This window comes from Cynocephalus volans, chromosome 8 (genome assembly GCF_027409185.1).
Source record: "Cynocephalus volans isolate mCynVol1 chromosome 8, mCynVol1.pri, whole genome shotgun sequence".
NCBI classification, from domain to species: Eukaryota; Metazoa; Chordata; class Mammalia; order Dermoptera; family Cynocephalidae; genus Cynocephalus; species Cynocephalus volans.
Window position 1 is genome coordinate 82,102,621 of NC_084467.1, and position 20,108 is coordinate 82,122,728.

General features: G+C 39.6%; 1 protein-coding gene across 2 annotated transcripts in view; it reads left to right on the plus strand.

Moving 5' to 3' along the window:
• Window positions 1-208: 208 nt before the first annotated feature.
• FNBP1L (formin binding protein 1 like) overlaps window positions 209-20,108 on the plus strand; it is a 101,639-nt gene continuing 81,739 nt past the window's right edge. For both annotated transcript variants that reach the window (XM_063104030.1, XM_063104029.1), the window contains exon 1: window positions 209-439. In XM_063104030.1, coding sequence (XP_062960100.1) covers window positions 416-439 — 24 coding nt within the window. In that variant the 5' untranslated portion in view covers window positions 209-415. The remainder of the gene's footprint in view (window positions 440-20,108) is intronic.

Sequence of the window (20,108 nt, forward strand, 5' to 3'; positions counted from 1 at the left end):
AGCCCCCAGGGACCGGCAGGAAGATACCCAGGTAGTGAGAGGGGCCAGTGGGTACCCGCTGGCGAGGGGACCCCTCAGCCGCGGCCAGGCGAGCACGGGTCCTCCCCGATCCCAGGGTGCACCGCGCCCCGCCCCCTCCCCGCTCGCGTTCCTCCTCCCCCGGCCCCGGCCCCCTCCCTCCCGGCTCCGGGAGGCGGGGACGCGGCGGCGGCGGCGGCGGCGGCGGCGGCGCCTTCTCCAGTCGCGTCTTTCTCACTCACTGGGGAGTCCAGCGGTGGCGGCACCTTTCGAGGCAGAGCCGGTGAGCAGCGAGCCCGCCCGCCAGCCAGTGGGAGGTCGGACAGACTGACGGCGGAGCCGACGTTCGGACGGACAGCGGGACATCCAGACGGCCCGAGTCGCCTCAAGTTCCGCCATGAGCTGGGGCACAGAGCTGTGGGTGAGTAGGCGAGTGCGGCGCCCCGCGCGGACCCCGGCCCCCGAGAGGCGCGGGCTGGACGGGCGTCGCCGACTGTAGGCAGCGACAGCGCGCTGGGCAGTCTCCGGCCCTGGCGGAGGGTGAGGGTCCCGGTCCTCTTTGTGTGCAGACCCCTCTTCTCTCTGCGACCGGGTCAGGGGGCCGCTAGTTCGCGCTCCCGCCTCTGCCGCCCGATGAGTCTGGGGCAGCGTCCGGCGGCCGGGGAAGCGGCCGCGGGCTCCCGCGTCGGCTGCGATCTTCTCCCGTCCCCTCTTCCTCCTCTACTTTCCGGACGCCTGGCTCCGCGCCCGGCCGCGCTTCTCTCCCTTTGTATCTCCTCTCCCGGAGGCGGGGGAGGGGGCCCATTGTCCTGAAGGGCCGCTGTTCGCGGGCGGGGAGGGGCCCCGCCGCGAACCCCCGCCCGGGTCAGGGTCCGCGGGGCTGGGGCATCGCCTGACTCCGGCGGCGCGGGGCTCCGAGAGGCGCCGCCCGCCGCCCTCGCCCCAGGTAGGGGGAGCCGGGCGGCTTTGTTCCGAGCCCGGCCTCCGGCCAGCCAGGCCCAACCCACATGCCCATTTCTCTCTCCCTGCCTCTGTGTTCGGGACGGGTATAGCTTCGGGGGACTCCGGCTGGGCCACCCCGGCTGCAGCTTTGGGCCGGTGGGTTGGCTTTTGGGACCTGAATTAAATTGAGTGATCGATGGGGAAGCTGATTTTGCCAAAAAGAAGCGTACGGCTTCCCTATTGCTTTACTTCCCCTTCCGTTCTTTATTTTCACTCGTTCTCTCTCCTTTTCTTTCTCTTTCCTCCTTGTCTCTCTTGGGCGTAGGAGGCTCCAGACAATGCCCAGTGTCTGGCCAAGGTGCGGGTGGAGTGTGATAGGTCGGAGAGTTCGCTCCCGACGCCGCCACCGAAGGGTGGAGGTATGAAGGGCAGTGATTTCTCAGGTGCTGCCGGGGAACAGGGGGCGTGGGGGCGCTGTCCCGAGAGCGGCCCGGCCTCAGCCACTCCCCTTTTTATCCCACCTGTGCATATTTTCGGTGCCTTTTGTTTGCGAGGATCTCGTGAAATCTCTGCAGAGAAAGAGGAGAGAGAACTTTTTAATATGTATGTGCACGGTTAGGGTGGGAGTGAAAGCAGATCGGTTAATTGAAGGGCAAAATGTTTATTTTTCACATCTTACAGATTGGGAATCTTAGAACTGAAAGAGACTTTTAGGGCTCATCTAGTGGAACACTTGCAGCATTCTGGACAAGTGCTTGCCTACTCTGCAAACACACCACCCACGAGAAAATATCTCAGGAGTCTCTCCATTCCGTTTCTTAGATAGCGTTAATTGATAGCATTATATCAGGAGGAATATGTAGAAAAATGAATTATGTAACATTTAACCCTTTTACATTGGTTACGTTCTCAGGCATTATTGGCCTATTCCCCTTCACTTTGTACATTCTGTAATTGATTATATTGTGTCATAAATGAAAGGAAATGGGTATAGTTTTATTTTCCATTTTTATAATTAGAAAATATTTTTATTTTTACCCATGCTTCAGAGGAAGCTAAGATGTAAGCAGAATACTTTTTAAAAGTACATTTAGGAAAACAGTGGAGGAATATTATTTAGATTTAACTCTTAATTTAGATTTAAAGAAATTCATTTTGTATCACATTATAGAAAAACTATTTTAAGGAAAAACTATACAATATTTTAGTGAAGACTAAAATGTGAATTTTAAAGTTTTTTTTTTAAAATTTAAGAATATAATACATTCAGAAACTATTCCATTTCTCCACTGTCTTCTGTAATTTGGTTATTTACCTTAAGCATTTGAGTATAGTAGTTTCTCAGCAATTTGAAAAGGTAAACTGTGGAAGAGATGGGAATTTCTGTTCTGTATAAAAATTGTTTTATATCACTTGGAAATCTTGAAGAAATTTAAAAATTTTCTATTAAAATTTAGTACATCTTTATATTTTGGAATTTTTAGAAGTTTGAGGAAAACATTTATTAGAAACTAAATAATGTAGAATCAACTACTATCAAGTCAGTGTCTAAACCTTACATAAGCAGTACTTGCTGTAGAGGACTATTGTTGGGACTAATAGAAACCTAAGAAAAACTTGACTAGATTTCCTGTTTTTACTGTTTTCAGTTCTGAATAAGGATATTGTGTTTCCAGTGGATTGTAATGTAATAGAGACACCTATCCTGTGCTTTTGCCATTGAGGAATTTGAGGTTGGGAAAATTCTCTTGAAATTTTGAATTTAGAAATAAGTTCTCATATTTTTTCATGTTTAGGATCACATTACTGTCACAAAGGTTTAATTATAGAGAAAATGTTGTTACAAAAAAAAATGATGATATGCACTTATGCACTCAAACTTAAGTCTGTTTCTTCCAATAACCATTGGAATTTTATTGTTATTTTAATGCTTCTTAAGTCTTATGCTAAATTTGAGAATAAAGGAATTCAGTAGAACTACTCTAATACTGACACTAGGGGACAGAACTAATAGTGTTAGGCTAAGTTATGTCAGATTTTTGTGGTGTAATTGTGAGGGGATATGAATTTACTGACAATGAATTTGAGCTGTGCTTTAAGGGATTTCTAGAGTTTCAAATGTAAATAAGGTAGTGAATATATATACTAGAGTCACAGTTGTGTTCTGGGTAATGCCAAAGTGATGACAGTGTCTTCATTTCCTCAGGAATTCCTAGTATCTTAGGCATTGATTATTGCGTTGATTATTACCATGACAAGAATTGCTGGATTAGAAAGATAACCAAATATGGATTAATGATTTCAAAGCACAGATTTTGTCATTTTTACAAATATGTAAATAGTCCTGTGTTTAGTAAGTTTTACTTACTAGGAGATAGCTTTTTAGTATTTTGAGGACCCAGTTAAAGTGTAACAGGAAAAAAAAATCTGTATATGGACTGTGAATGTGTGTATAGATATGAAAAAAATATGGCTGAGCACATCACATTGATATGACTTTTTAAAAAGTTTGCTATTATGCTATCTACCCTGAGTGAATCATTGTACAATATATGAATGCATTGAAACAACACACTGTACGCCATAAATATGTTCAATGAAAAATTTTTAAAAAATTTGCTACCCAAGGGAAATGTGGAACTAGTCTGGGAGTTAGAAGATAGATTCAAATATATGATTTAATTTGTAGAGTCATATGAGCCTTTCTTATGCCTTAGTTTCTTGGTCTACGTAATCTTTGGCCGTTAGTTTTAAAAGTGTATAATTTAAAAGCCATTGTTGTTTCATTATAGTATTAGCTAAATGCATTTGACAAAGCTTATGACATCTTTTTGGAAGAAATTGAAAAATGTCGAGTTAACTTTTGTGATTGCTTTTACAGAATTTTCATTGACTAGTTCTTTTAAATCTCTTTCATACCATAGGGGGTGCTGTCAGGCGTTGTAAGATGATATCTGATTACTTTTTATCATGTGGAATTCAGCTTTTAGAATTTGTATGGAGCCGGAGAGAAAGAAATATATAATAAGGATAAACGTTTTTGTAAAATATCCCTATTGAATCCAAATTAGTTATTAATATTTGGGGTTTAAGGAAAAATTTTCCTTAAGTTCTTGACAGTGAACTAAATCAACAGACTGAAAATATCTCATGAAAGATGTGCAATATTAATGTTGTATACCTGTTATAATTTGAAAAGCATAAATATATGGAGTCAAATTTTCTTATTTTGGGCACACCATTTTGTTGTTTTTAGGGAGGAAAGGATATCTGTTTCATTCCTGCTATACCCAATTTATAGAAAAGAAATTGGCATAGTAGTAAGCACTTAAAATGTTTGTTGAATCAATGGAGGGATTCAATGGATTGCTTAACTTTATAATCAAATTATATTTTGAATACTAAGTTTGTTTAGTCGCTCCCCCCACCCCCACGTATACGTCTCATATCTTTGTTTAACCTTAGGAATCCTTTTTATAATCTGGAAACACAGCTACTTGTGCCTTTTATGTGAAATTTTTCTCTATTTAGGTCTGGGATTTTTATTTCCTTGATTATTTGAGTACAGCTGGTTATCTTTAGTGATAGTGTATTTTATGGCCCTTTGGATTCAAAAAATGAAAATAGTGAACACCCAGTTGTTACATGCTTTGACTATTAATGGATGGTCATATGTAAGAATAATGTAAATTATCTGAGACTGTTAATGAATTGGGAAAACATAAAACACTGATTTTTAAAAATTAATTTATTATTATATTTTTACATTTTAAGATGTTGTGGAGCTGTTGGGGGAGGGGGAGGAGGGAAAGGGGAAGGGTATAGAGCAGAAGGAGGAGGATGGACTGGGGGTCCTGGTTGAGGCCTGTGGCACCCCCATCATTCTGGTGGGGGAGCCCACGTGCTTCCAGTCTTTCAAGGTTTTATAGGTGTGCTTTGGTGGTGTTGGACCTTTACTGGTTAATATCAGAACTTTGTCTCTGAACTGTGGGGTTTTTGTGTTTTCTTTCATTTCTGTTGCATTATTTGCTATTCCCACCACTTAAACAATGCACTGGAATTAATTTGTTGTCCTTTGGTTACTTCTAAAATGGGGGAACTTCCTGTGGGAACAAGCACTTGAGCCCTGTGGTTGAGCTAAATTGGTGCTTTGCTGCTGATTCCCTGGAGGCAGCTTTTTGTGCAGCTCAGGTTTTAGTTGTAAGCGCTTCTGGGTCTTGTGAGGTCTGTTACACCTGGGTTGTTTGGAAACTCTGGTCTGGGCCTGAGTCTTTTCAGCAAACTGCACCCCTTGCAGTTCTATATTCCTGACCAGTCTCCACTGAGTGTCTCTGTGCTGATTAGAGGGCAGATCAGCTGCCCATGCTGTGCCTCAGTGTTCCCCTGGTGGGCCCATCTCCTCCACCCCTGTACTCCAAACATTTCCCATGGGATGGGCCATGTGCAGGTCCCTTATGATGACTCACCAGCTCTGAGTGGCTCCTCGGTCCTATGTGGATCCACAGGAACCCTGTTAGTGGTCTTGCTGGCCTGGGGGCCACCAAGGCCCTCTTCTCCCTGCAGCCTCCAAGCAACTTCATACAAAGGGCACAGCAGCAGCTTTTGCTAGCTCTTGCTCTGTGTACTCATGAGGGCCAGCCCTAAAGTGGTCAGGGCTCGAAAAGGTCAGAGCAGTTCTTTCTTTTTCTCATGTGGCTTCTCCTGCCTTCATGAACTCCGTAGGTCTCTCCTCCTCTTCCCCTGAGCTCTAGTGGCCCAAGCTTAGCAGTTGTTGCTTTTTAGTAGTTGTAAATTGGTTGAATATGGGAGAGGGTGATGTTGGGTTCCGTCTATTCCACCATCTTGATTGGAAGTCAAATTGATCTTCTGAGAGCAAAAATGTCTAGGTGATTCTGAGAGATTTTTGGCAAATGTGAATGTTAGTTAATTTTTTTTTCCAGTATAAATTATAAAAATCAAAATCATTGAAGTGAAACAGCTATGATAAATAGCTTTTAAATAAACACAGAAACCATTACTTCTGAATCAATCTTCTGTACTGACTTAGACCATGAACTAAATTAACATTCCTTACTATTTGCCAAGGCTGACTGTAATTAATATTTATTTAATATAATTAATACATTTTTAAAATCTGAAAATATCTATATTTCACCTTTCTTTTTTAAAAGTTTCATTTAGAGGAAACATTCATAAAGTATACAAATCTTACATATACTGCTTGAGGATTTTTAAACAAATGAATATGCTTATTAACTCCCACCAAGATCAAGATACAGAATCTCCTGTCTTCCATCCCCAGTAAATACCCACCAAAGGTAACGACTCTTCTGACCTGTATCACTTGTAGCTTTTTAAACTTTATATAAATGTTATATATGTGCTGTTTTGCATCTGACATTTTCCTTTTAATGTTATGTCTGTGAGAATCATCCTTCTATGGTTAGTTGCAGAATTCCACTGTATGTATAGGATTTGTATTTTCTTCTGCTATGTGCTCTGCTCACTACTGGTTTGGGACCACCTTGAACCAAGTTTAAGGCTTGAAATTCCCTTGCTTAGTTGTTTGGTCTTTATTTCTGTCTCCATATCTCTTGCTATGTTATTAAAACAATGATCCTAATTTTTTTAGGACTAACTGGCAGAAATTCTCAGGGCAAAAGTAGCTTGTGTGCTCTTTTACCTTTCTTGATTCTCATTTTTACTTCACTTGTCACCTTGCAATTCTGTATTGTCTTGGTTTGTTTTCTTTGATGCTTTAAAATTTTTGAAATATATTTAATCCAGATTTTTAAGTTTTTGTCTGTGGAAATAGTGATAGTTGATCCAAATATCCTAGCCTGCCATTATTGGAAACAGGAAGTTCTTATGTTCAGTTTTTAATTTTTGCTATTGTATTTTTATTTTCTAAGAGCTGGGGGTTTTTTGTTTTTTTGTTTTTCTGAATGTATTTTTAAAGTAGTATCTTTTACTTGTATCTTGGAGCAATATCTTCTCTTAGTTTGTTATATAGATTAAAGATAGGTTTATTGGGGGGAAACTGGATATCCACATGCAGAAGAATGAAATTAGACCCTCATCGACCATATACAAAAATATATGTAAAATGGATTAAAAACTTACATGTGAGACCTGAAACCATGAAAATACTAGAAGAAAACATAGGGGAAAAGCTCTGTGACACTGGTCTGGGCAAAGATTTTTAGGCTATGATACCAAAAGCACAGGCAACAAAAGCAAAAATAGACAAATGGGATTACATCAAACTAAAAACCTTCTGCACAGCAAGGAAAACAATCAGCAGAGTGAAGAGACAGCCTACAGAATGGGAGAATGTATTTTCAAATTATACATCTTGTAAGGGGTTAATATCCAAAATATATGAGGAACCCAATCACCTCAATAGCAGGGAAAGAAATAACCTGATTATAAAATGAGCCAAGGGCCTGAATAGACATTTCTCAAAAAGAAGATAGGTAAATGGCCAGCAGGTGTATGAACAAATGCTCAGCATCACTAATCATCAGGGAGATGCATATTAAAACCATAATGAGATATTACCTCACACCTGTCAAAATGGCTATTATCAAAAACCAAAAGATAACAAGTGTTGGTGAGGATGTGGAAAAGGGGAACCCTTGTACTAATTAGTAATAACTAATTAATGTAAATTAGTATAACCATTATGGAATACAGTGGAGGTTCCTCAAAAAATTAAAAATAGAATTGGCATATGGTCCAGCAATCGTACTACTGGATATATATACAAAGGATATGAAATCAGCATGTCAAAGAGGTATGTGCACTCCCATGTTTGTTGTGGCATTATTCATAATAACCAAAACACGGAATTGCTATGGTTTGAATGTTTGTGTCCCCTCCAAAACTCATGTTGAAACTTAATCCCCAATGTAACAGTATTAAGGGGTTGAGCCTTTAGGAGGTGATTAGATCATGAGTACTCTGCCTTCATGGAAGAGATTAGAGCCCTTATAAAAGGGCTTGAGGGAGAGAGTTCACCTCTTTCATCCCTTTTTGTCCTTCTGCCCGTGTGAAGACACAGCAAGAAGGCATCATCTTTTATTGTGTGTGTGTTTCTCATAAGTTTTATACTGATTTTTTTGTTGTTTTTTGTTTTTTTCAGGATAATTACTATATTTATCATTACATGATGTAATTATTTTTTGTGGCCCTTTACCAGTTTCTCGCTAACCCCCCTTTCCCCTCTCCCTTTCCCACCTCTGGTGACCTCAGTTCTGTTCTCCCCTTTTGTTTGTTTGGGTTTTTTTTTGGTGGCTGGCCAGTACACGGATTGAACCCTGGACCTAACGAGGCTCTAACCAAATGAGCTAACCGACCAGCCCTTGTTCTCTCCTTTTGAAAGCTTGATATCTCAGTGTTGTTTTGATTTGCATTTCCCTGATGTTTAGTGATGTTGAGCATTTTTTCACATGTCTGTTGGCCATTTGTATATGCCTGTTCACCTAAAGGCGGCACCATCTTGGAAGCAGAAAACAGCCCTCACCAAACATTCATTCTGCTGGCTCCTTGATCTTGGACTTCCCAACCTCTAGATCTGTGAGAAATAAATTTCTATTATTTGTAAATTACCCAGTCTGTTTTGTTATAATATAGCAGCACAAATGGACTAAGACAGGAATCAATGTAAGTGTCCATCAGTGGAATGGATAAAGAGAATGTGGTATATATACACAATGGAATATATTCAAGCTTTAAAAAGGAGATTCTGTCATTTGTGACAACATGGATGAACCTGGAGGACATTAAGTGAAGTAAGCCAGGTACAGAAAGACAAATACCATATGATCTGTCTTATATGTGGAGTGTAAAAAAGTTGAACTCATAGGAACAGAGACTAAAATGGTGGTTACCAGAGGCTGAGAGGTGGGGGAGTCAGGAGATGTTTGTCAAAGGACACTAAATTTCAGTTAGGAGGAATAAGTTCGAGAGATCTATTATAAATTATTGTGACTTCAGTTAATAACAATATATCATATGCTTGAAAATTGCTAATGGAATAAGTTTTAAGTGTTCGCACCACAAAAAATTAGTATGTGAGGTAGTGCTTATGTTAAATAGCTTGATTTAGCCATTCCACAATGTATACATATGTCAAAACATATTGTATACCATAAATATGATAATTTTTACTTGTCAGTTAAATATAAAAAATGACAGGTTTTCTGTTTGGTTATGTTTAGTTTTCTTACCCTTGTATAATATCTATAATCTCCAAGTTTTTTTTTTCTTTGTTAGTTTTGGTATCTGTCTTTCATGTTAGAGACCTGAGTATTTTGTGATTCCAGGACTCTGGAAAGATGTCTGTCAAGATTAGGGCATACTGAGTTCTGATATGCCCTACCTATAAGTTTAGAGTTTGGGCTGTTTGAAGTCTTTGATCCCTTTAGGAGATTTTGCTTTATGGGTCCCCTGGTAGTGTTCAGATCCCCTACTTTTTTTCCAACCCTATTTTGAAAGCTCAGGAGGCGTGAACAGTTTTTTTGAGGTAAAAGCAAGTTGAGGTATTTGATCACATATACCATTGCTCTTTGTGGTGTTGGGAGCCACAGTTTGATTTCTTTTTCTTTTTTTTTAAATATGTGATTAAACAAATAGTTTAAAACAAATACTTTTAAATTTGGAGGTAAGCTATCACTGGCATGGGTTTGTGAGCTCAGCACTGTCAGGGTTAGCATTGGTGCAGTTGTTTTGGACTTTCCCTCAGGGTTGGAAGAAAAGAAAAAGAAAGGGGAACAACATCCACTAGATCTATCTGCCTTTTTATCAGGAATGCAAAAACTTTCCTAGAAATCCCCCAACAAACTTCTCCTTTGGTCTTACTGTCCAGAGCTGGGCACATTGCCACCTGAACAAAATTAGGATTCTATTAACAAGAAAGAAGAGGAATAGGTATAAGGTACCCAAAGTGTAGAATATATGGTCTCTGTCCCCAAGGAGTTAATGATGGCTTCATAGAGACAAAACATATATATGTGTCTATTTGAGTAATAACATGGGAATTAAGAAAAGGCAAGAATATAAATGACAGAGCAGACATTTTAGAAGAGGTGGAGTTTTCAGAAGTCTCACATAGCCTACTGTATTAGTCAGTTTTCTGTTGCTTATAATGGAATACCTGAAAGTGGCTAATTTATAAAGAAACAGCAATTGTTTCTTACAGTTTGGGGGCTGGGAAGTCCAGAGCCAAGGGGTACATCTGGTGAGGGCCTTCTTCTTGGTGGGAACTTACAGAGTCCTGTGGCGACTCAGGGTATCCCATAGTGAGGGCCGAGCAAGAGCACACTAAACATGCTTCCTCCTCTCCTTATAAAGCTACAAGTTCCTTTCCTGTGATAACCCACTTATCCATTAACCCATTACTCCATGAATGGATTAATCCATTCATGAGAGCATAGTCCTCACAATCCAGTCACTTCTTCAAGGCCCCGTGTTTCAGATACCATATTGGGGATTAAGTTCCACATGAGTTTTGGAGGGGACAGACATCAGACCATTGTTTTAAAAGGCCTGTTGGTGAAGGGCTTGTGCATCTTTACTGGAATCTGTGGGCTGCTTATTGCTTGCCACACCACACCATGCTTATAGCACATGCCAGAACAGATGGGTGTTTTTAACAAGTATCCAGAATTGATGGGTAAGGCATGGTAGACTTGACCTGACCCCAGACTAATGAGAAAGCACTTTAGGGACTGAGGAAGGAGTTCTGAAACAGAAGTACAGAAGTTTATTTTGAGTAGAAAGTTTCCCTGGATGTTGGGAACAATAAAGATCTCCTGTCCCTTGTTACCTAGATATAATACCAGGCTATTAATTTATCTACAGAGAGTGAGAGGCCATCAACCTGGAGTTGGCACTTGCTATTTTATTTTCTTTAAATTGACAGACTTTATTTGTTAGGACAATTTTAGATTTACATAGAAATTGAGTAGATAGTGTAGAGATAGCAGAGTACCCATATTACTCCCCCTCAAGTATCTTAATATATTACATTAGTATGGTACATTTGTTATAATTAATGAACGAATATTGATATATTATTAACTAAAGGTCAAAGTTTATTCAGATTTCCTTGGTTTTTACCTAATGCCCTTTTCTGTGTCATATTACATTTAGAGGGCTAGCTGGTTAGCTCTGTTGGTTAGAGCAAAGTCCAGAGTTTCATCTCTGTACTGGCCAGATACCAACAAAACAAAACAAAAAAACCCCAAAACACATTACATTTAGTTGTTATGTCTCCTTAGGCACTTTTTGGCTTTGTCATTTTCTCAGACTTTCTTTGTTTTTGATGACCTTGAGAGTTTTGAGGAATACTGGTCAGGTAATAGGAAACCCCTCTATTGCAATGTGTCTGATTTTTTTTCATGATGAGAGTGGGGTTATGAGTTTTGGGGGACAAAGACCATGTGCCATTTTCATCACATAATTCCAAGAGTATATATATTATCAACAGGATTTATCACTGTTGATATTGCTTTTAGTCACCTGGCTGAAGTAGTGTTTGTCAGGTTTTCCCACTGTATTCTTCCCCCTCTCTCTATACCGTACTCTTTGGAAGGAAGTCACTGTATGCTTTCCACACTGAAGGAGGGGGAGTTATGCTCCCCTCCTTTAGGATGGAGTATCTACATAATTTATTTGGAATTCTTCTGTACAGGAGATTTGTCTCTTCTCCCCCATTTATTAACTTTCTCAATAATTTATGTTAGTAGGGCCTCAAGGAGATTCATTTTATACTTTGGGTTATAATCCAGTACTACTTCATTAGTTTTGTTGCTCAGGTAGTTTCAGTTTTTGCCATTGGAGCTTTCTCAGTTGGCTCCTGTACCCCTTTAAACACGCTCAATAAGAATGATTTTTCAAAGCACTTCCTTACTTTCTGGGACTACAAGATGATCCAGGTTGCCCCAGTCCTAGGATCAGCCATTTCTCCAAAGTGCCCTGGTTCATTTTATTGGAGAATTGATTTAGACACCAAGATATGGGTGCTAAGTGTGCTCATTGCTACTGGGGTGTCTTTTTTTTTAAGGTCCTCTCAGCTGATAAAGCAAAGAAATATATGTGTATATACTAACCTGTGTATATACATATACCTATAAATATTTCTGTATGTAACCATTTATATCTATATTAAATAAAACCCTAGTTCTTATGGATGCCTCCAAATCTGATCCATTATCACATATATCTTTCTAGCCACCCTCCTTGCTTATCTGTAAATTCCCACTCTAACAACTCCCTCTAGATGCCATTCATTTGCATAATTTTTTATTTCCAATATATACGTTTAGCAGTATCAGAGTTAACCTATATCCCAATGTGAAACAACTTTATCAACTAGAGTATGGTGATTATGTGCTTTATTTCCAAAGTTACTTAAGTCAGCACCTTTCCTGCCATCCCCTTCATAAGGGTTGTTCATATATTTGTAAGACAGATTCTTTTGTCACGGTCTGCATTGTTTCCTGGGGTCAGTCATCTGACCTCCTAAATGATTTTGTTTTTTAAATTACATACATTAAGGTTCATTCTTTGTGCTGTGATGTTTGTAGGTTTTGACAAATGCATAATGTACATATCCACCACTCCAAGATCATATAGAACAGTTTCAACACCTTAAAATTCTCCTGTGGCCTACCTCACACCCATTAGGTTGGCTACTATAAAAACAACAGAAAATAACAAGTGTTGATGAGGGTGTGAAGAAATTGGAGCCCTTGTGCATTGCTGGTGGGAATGTAAAATGGTATAGCACTGTGGAAAACAGTATGGCTACTCCTCAAAAAATTAAACGTATGGGCCAGTAATACCATTTCTGGATATATTCCCAAAAGAATTGAAAGCAGAGTCTTGAAGAAATATTTGTACACTCATGTTCATGGCAACATTATTCACAATATCCAGAAGATGGAAGCAACCCAAATATCCACTGGCAATAAATGGATAAGCAAACTGTGACAAATACATACCAAGAATATTATTCAGCCTTGAAAAGGAAGGACATTCTGACATACTATAAAACATTTATGAACCTTAAGGACATTTTGCTAAGTAATATAAGCCAGTCACAAAAAGACAAATACTGTATGATTCCACTTACATGAGGTACCTAGAATAGTTAAAATCATAGAGGAGTTAGTAGAATGGTGGTTGCCAGAGGCTGCAGGGAGGAGGAATGGCGAGTTATTGTTTAATGGGTATAGAGTTTCAGTTTTGCAAGATGAAAAGAGTTCTGGAGATGGATGGGTGGTGGTGATGGTTGGTTGCATAGCAGTGTGAATGTACTTAATATCACTGCACTGTACACTTCTAAGTGGTTAAGATGATAAATTTTATGTTATGTCTATTTCACCACAGTGAAAAGTATTACTTTTCCCACACCCCTCCCCCATACTCTATGCTTCTTCTATTCATCCCCCTACCCTCTGCAATCACTGATCTTTTTATTGTGACTTTTCATCACCCCAAAGAATGCCAGTACCCATGAGGAGTGACTACTCCCTATTTGCCCCTTTCCAACCTCAATCTTAGGAAACTTATAATCTTTCTGTCTGTATAGATTTACCTATTCCTTTTCGTATAAATGGAATCCCACAATATGTGGTCATTGGTGACTGGCGTGTTTCAATTAGCATTAATATTTTCAAGGTTCATCCATGGATATATCTGATCAGTATTTCATTCTTTTTTTTATTACCGAATAATATTTCATTGTATGCATATAACACATTTTATTAATCCATTAGTTGATGGTTATTTGGATTTTTTCCACTTTTGGTTATTATGAATAATGATGCTATGAACATTCGTGGATGAGTTTTTGCGTGGATATGTATTTTTATTTCTCTTGGGTATATACTTAAGAGTGGAATTGCTGAGTCAATTGCTGGAATTGGTAACTCTTTGTTTAACTGTTTTAGGAACCTCCCATACTGTTTTGCATTTTATATTATCACCACCAGTGTATTGGGGCCCACTTTCTACTCATGTTTGCTAACACTTGGTATCATCTTACTTTCTGATTATAGCCATCATAGAGAGTAAAGTAGTTTTGATCTGCGTTTACCTGATGACAAATGATGTTGTGTGTCTTTTCATGTGCTTATTGTCCATTTGTATATCTTCTTTGGAGAAGTGTCTATTGATCTCAGTTAACTTTTAAATATGAATGTTCACCTTAAATTCCTGTGGGTAGTATGTACTAGTAAAATATAAAGACTGTTTTACTAGTAATACTGATGGCAGTGGTACTGTGTTAAGAAAAGGAAAAATATAATTGTGGTGTTAAGAAAATACTGTATTTATATTTGATGTTTCCCCCCAAACTTTTCAGCCACTGTTTTATACTAAGAGATATTTGATTTTGGCATTAATTCAAGAAACTTAAAATCCAAGTGTAAATGTTAGCTATGCTATCTTTTTCTTTTTTAAAGAAACTTTTGAGCTAACTGGCACTCCACTTGTCTTGCCTCCCTTGCCTCTGACCATGGATGGCAGCTTTTGCTGTTGTCTAGGTAGAATGATTTCTTATGTTGTTAGGTCTCAGTAATTTCAGCTTTAAAAGGCCAGGAAAAGTGGGGTCTAGGTGGTGTTTAAAAATAAAGAAAACCTACATAATTCAACCATGACCTTTTGAATACTGGATTTTATTGCAGAATTTCATTAATTTCTGTAACTAAGATATTTTGGCTATTTGGTTCTATTCTAGGAAGAATAATGGCAATTTATCATTCTCTTTTAGTGATGCAGGATTACAGATGCTGCCGTGGTACTTATTTACTCGCTTATGTTGTAGATAGGATGTTAGTTATGTTAATCAAAGTCACATTTTTGTTTTCTCTCTTTTAGTATTTTTACTTTATTATTTACATTAAGAACATAATTCTTTCTGATTTATCCTAATTGTTTCTTGCTTGGGTGTTTCTTACTGGTACATTCTTTCATTCAACTTCTGATAGTCCAGAAGTTATTGATTTATTTTGTGGATTTTATACTCTTTAAACAACTCCTCTCTATTTTATTTTATTTTTATTTATTTATTTTTTAAATTTTTATTGAATCAAAATTGATTATACATATTTTTGGGGTTCAGCATTGAGATATGTTGATCAAATCAATACTACTGGCATATATATTGTTACAAATCGTAATTATTCTTTATGCCACTTGTCCAATCTCTCCCTATTCCCTTCTCCCTCCCCCCTCCCCCCTCTAATTACCCTAGATTTCTTCTCTCCTTCTGAAAGAATAATGGTTACTCTGTTGATTTGTTGTCTAGATGATCTGTCCAATGCTGAGAGGTGTGATCAGGTCCCCCAGTATTATCATAGAGCAGATGCTTCTTCTGTCACTCTGAAATGGGCTTTGTAGGGAGAGACGTCCTCTTCTTTTCTTTATCTCCACTGGTGACTCTGCTTGTGTCAGTGCACTCCAGTGGCTGGTAGATCATCTGTGTGGTGGTTGTGGCATCTAGCTGCTTTCATAGCAGCCATGGTTATTGTGATGGCTGTAGTGGGCCACCCCCATGGAGGTGATGTATTGGCATGCTCCTTTGTGCTAGTGGTGTGCCTGGTTGTGGGGAGTGTCCGGTCCCCAGCTCCATACCCTGGGCCCCTGGGCGGGCCCCGAAGCACTGGAGCAGTATGCCTGGTTTTGGGAAGGGGGTCTGGTCTCTGGTTCTATGCCTCAGGTCCCCGGGCGGGCCCCGAGGTGCTGGCACAGTGTGCCTGGTTGTGGGATGGGGGTCCAGTCCACTTCCCCAGCCTCAGGTCCCCAGGCTGGCCCCAAGGTGCTGATGGTATGCCTGGATGTGGGAGTGTGGTCCGGTCCCTGGCTCCAAGCCTCATGTTCCTAGGTGGCCTGAGGCCCTGGTGATGTGAATGGTTGTGGGCAAGGGTCCAGTTCCCGGCTCCATGCCTCCTGTCCCCTGTTGGGCCCCAAGGCACTGGTGGTGTGCCTGGGCTGGAACTAATTTGTTGTCCTTTGCTTACTTCTAAAATGGGGGAACTTCCTGTGGGAACCAGTACTTGAGCTCTGTGGTTGAGCTAAATTGCTGCTTTGTTGTTGTTTCCATAGGGAAGATTTTTTCTGCAGCTCAGGGTTTAATGGTTGACCTTATAGGTACTTCTGGCTCTCCAGGGACCCGGTGCACCTGGGTTGTGTAGAAACTCTGATCTGGGCCTGAGGTTTTTCATCAAACTGCATCCCACGCAATTCTGCATTCCTGACCAGTCTCCTCTGAGTGGTTCTGTGCTGATTTGGGGGCAGATTGGCTGTCCTTGCGGTGTCCCAGTGTTCTCCTGGTGGGCCCGTCTCCCCCACCCCCTGTGCTCTAAACACCTCTCGTGGGATTGGCCGTGCTCCTATCCCTTGGATGACTCACCAGCCTCTGAATGGCTCCCTTTTTCAGCTGTTCTGGCTCCTCGCTCCTGCATGGGTCCACGTGAGCCCTATTAGTTGTCTTGCTGTCCTGGGGGCCACCAAGGCCCTCTTCTCCCCTGCCACCTCCAAGTAACTCCATCCGAAGGGTACAGCTATGGCTTCTGCCGGCTCCTGCTCCATGCACTCAGCAGTTGGATCCTTAAAGCAGCCACTTCCTGAAATGGTCAGAGCAGTTTTTTTCTTTCTCTCATTGTGGTTTCTCCCTACTTCATGAACTCCATAGGTCTCTCCTCCTCTTCCCCTGAGCTCCAGCAGCCCCAGCTTGGCTGATGTTACATTTTTATAGTTGTGATTTGGTTGATTTGTGGGAGAGAGTGATTCTGGGGACTGTCTATTCTGCCATCTTGACTGGAAGTCCTCTCTTTTATTTTAGTTAGCCTATGGGCATTTGGCCATTTTGGCCTGGTAATTTTGATCAAGTTTTGGGGTTTTTGGGTGGGCAGCTGTTTGTAGCTTTGTAAGACTTCATTGGTGATTGTGATTCTCACCTGGCTGAGAAATGTTGCTCTTAACTTGTGATCTACAAATCTGGGTGATCATTAGAATTATCTAGGGAATTAAAAGAAGGCAGTAACAACAATATAAACTCCCAAGTCCTACTGTAACCTCCTTAATCAGAATCTCCAGGAATGAGGCCCAACTGGAAAATATCCCAAATGATTCTGATAAAACCAAGGTTTGAGAACTATTGCTTTACATACTCTAAAATCTATACTTATTTCAAGCCTTTAGACATTAGAAAATTCCTTGTACTTGGACTGGGTCATATTCCCTTCCCACTCCTATTAAATTGGTTTTAGTAATACTAATAACAATCTACTAATTAGTTTAATACTTAACTATATTTGAGGCAGTTTATCTCACTTTTTTAGGTTCAGAGAGGTTAATAAGTATCTTGTCCAAAATTACCTCAGGGGAAGTGGCAGAGCTAGGATATAAATTCAGGTGTTTCTCTATTCAGAGCCTTTATTCTTTACTGTGAATATTACACTACCTTTATTGAATTGCTTTTGTTGAGAAGCCAGCCGTCAGTGTATGTGCAGAGAGGTTATTAAAAAAAGTCGTAACAATTTGTTAGTTTACTATAAAGGCATTTTTGAGAATATCACTGAATGCCTTATAGTGTTATTCTCTATGAGACTCATTGGAGAAATTTAAAGCTTTTTCATCATGTAGACACTGTGTTTCTTATGACTATTTACATTTCCCATTTTGCACTTGCTGCTAGAAAACTTAGTCAGATTTCTGGTTCACCGTTTGCAAGTGTATAGGATTTCTTCTTGCATTTTGTTTACAAATTTCATTCTTGGTATCATCTTAGATTTGTCTTTTTTTTTTTTTTTCCGTTTTTCTCATCTCTTTTAAAATTGTTTTATCTTGCTGTGTTATCTTTATAAGTCATTTTAAAGGAAAGTGTTAAGTAATTAACAAGTGATTTTGAGCCATTTTATATAATTCTGGCCAAAAATCTTTTTGAAAAAGTTGACTTTGGGGAAGAGAGGAGCTGGCAATTTGGAACATTGTCTATGTGCCAGGAACTCTGCTAGATATTCTTTTATTTTACTTTCATGTAAACTCTGTGAGGTAAGTGGTGGTATTTATTCCCATTTCACAGAACATGAAACTAAGAAAGCCCACCTGTTGTCATGCAAAACTAAACTGAAACCTAAATTTGTGTGACTCCAAAACCTTTTTTTCCCCCTCAGTGTCTTTAATGGTTCTTACTTACCCTTCAATTCCTTAATCATCCATTGGGGGGTCATTTGTTAACAAATATTATGGAAGACTTGACTTTTCAGGAAGCACTGTGACTTGCACTGGGTATAGACTCCCAGATGCCTTGTAGTATTGCCACTATTTAGGATGTCTTCTCTTGAATTTAGCATGTCTTTGAACAGACATTGTATTGGGCGTGGTGGGAAATAGCACACTGCAAAGGATTAATTGAAGAGAGTTTTAATAAAGAGACTTTTTTATAAAGGTGTGGGCCTGGTCAGTGAAGCAAACAGTGGATGGTTCATTACCTTGGAGCTGGTAACAGTTGGGAGCTTTTATTGCTTAGGCCTCAAGGGCAAGAAGAGAGATGGCTTTTTTTCAGGGGGTGTGGAGGTGGGGCGGGGTGGCTGGCTGGTACACTGATCTGAACTGTTTTCCTTGGTGTCATGAGCCTGTGTTTTAACCAACTGAGCTAACCATCCAGCCCAAGGAGAGGAAATAGTTACCAGACCCCTAAGCAGTAGCTTTAAGAGAGGGCTGCTTGATGGAATCTGTGGCCTTCTGTAGAGAAACATAGGAAATTTGCAGTTACCTGGCAGGCAGAGAGCCAGAGGAGTAAAAATGTTGACTTCATTTTCATCCTTCTTGTGCCTCTCATTGACTGAAACCGAGGAGAAGTTAGTAGGCAAAAGAAGCCATTGATACAGGATAATGGGGCCCAGAGAAAGAACACATAGTCCTTGCCCTGAAGGAACTTACCGTCCAGCAGAGAAGATAGGTGTTGAGCAAATTATGACAAGTGTGATGAGTGCTAAGTCCAGAGTGCTACGGAAACTTATAATAGATGTACCTAGTCTGAGGAGTCAGAGAATGCTTCACTGTGGAAGGTTTGTCACACATCTTTCTCACACCTAGCTTCTTTTCTTTGATGCTTTGCTTTGAACCTCCGATTCTTCATTAGGAGATAGGTTTTAAGGAGTATGGAGAAATAGTTAAAAGTAGTGATAACAGTAGCGCCATGTCTCCTGAACCAGAATAGTAACTGCATTCTAAAGCAAGGTAATTTCCAGTAAAGGACTAGAGCCAAGGCCATTTTGTATTTTCTTAAGTGAACAGAATCTGAAGTGACCTCTACCTATTTACGTTTTCTGGATAGCTAGAATCATGATATACATAAAACCAAAAAATTATAATGTATGTGATATTCAGAGAGCTGCAGTTTGAAATGAAAGAAATAAAACATGCTCTTAACTTTTGGAAACCCTAAAGATTCAAGATTCCCATATTCTGAAAAAACATAATGAAAAAATTTATTATTTAAAATACAATAGTGACATTAACCCTATCTTTACCACTTCTCAAGTACATATCACATATGTGTAATAAAGAGATATTCTGAACCATTTGTCACATTTAAAGAAATATTTTGCTTATGTACAAATGTTAGATAAGTAAGCCGTAGGCATAAGAATTCAATGTCATTTCTGAAGGATAAACCCTCTATGCATAAGAAATTGTGCATAAGAATGCTTGTAAAATAACAGTTAGCATTCACTAACAGCTTTAAGTACTTGAATTATTCTAAGCTTTTAGTATTTGAATTATTTTATTTATTAAAAGGAAACATAAAGTGAGATCGCCTGTTATTAACTTTAGTTTACAGTTATGAAATATAATTGGTAAATCAGAAGTTGGTAGTTGTATGTGTGAAAATGACTGATTTCTGCATGTTAATTCTCTATCTTGCTATCTTACTGTATTCTATTTTTTTGTAATTGTTTTTCAGTAAGTTTACTTGAGTTTTCCAGGTATTGCTGGTATAAGATCTGCAAATAGTGATACTCTGTCTTCTCATTTTGCAATGTTTATACCTCTAATTTCTTTCCCTTATTTAAATTTATTGGTGTTTTAGTGCATTAAAACATCACATGACATATCGAACCAAACATCAA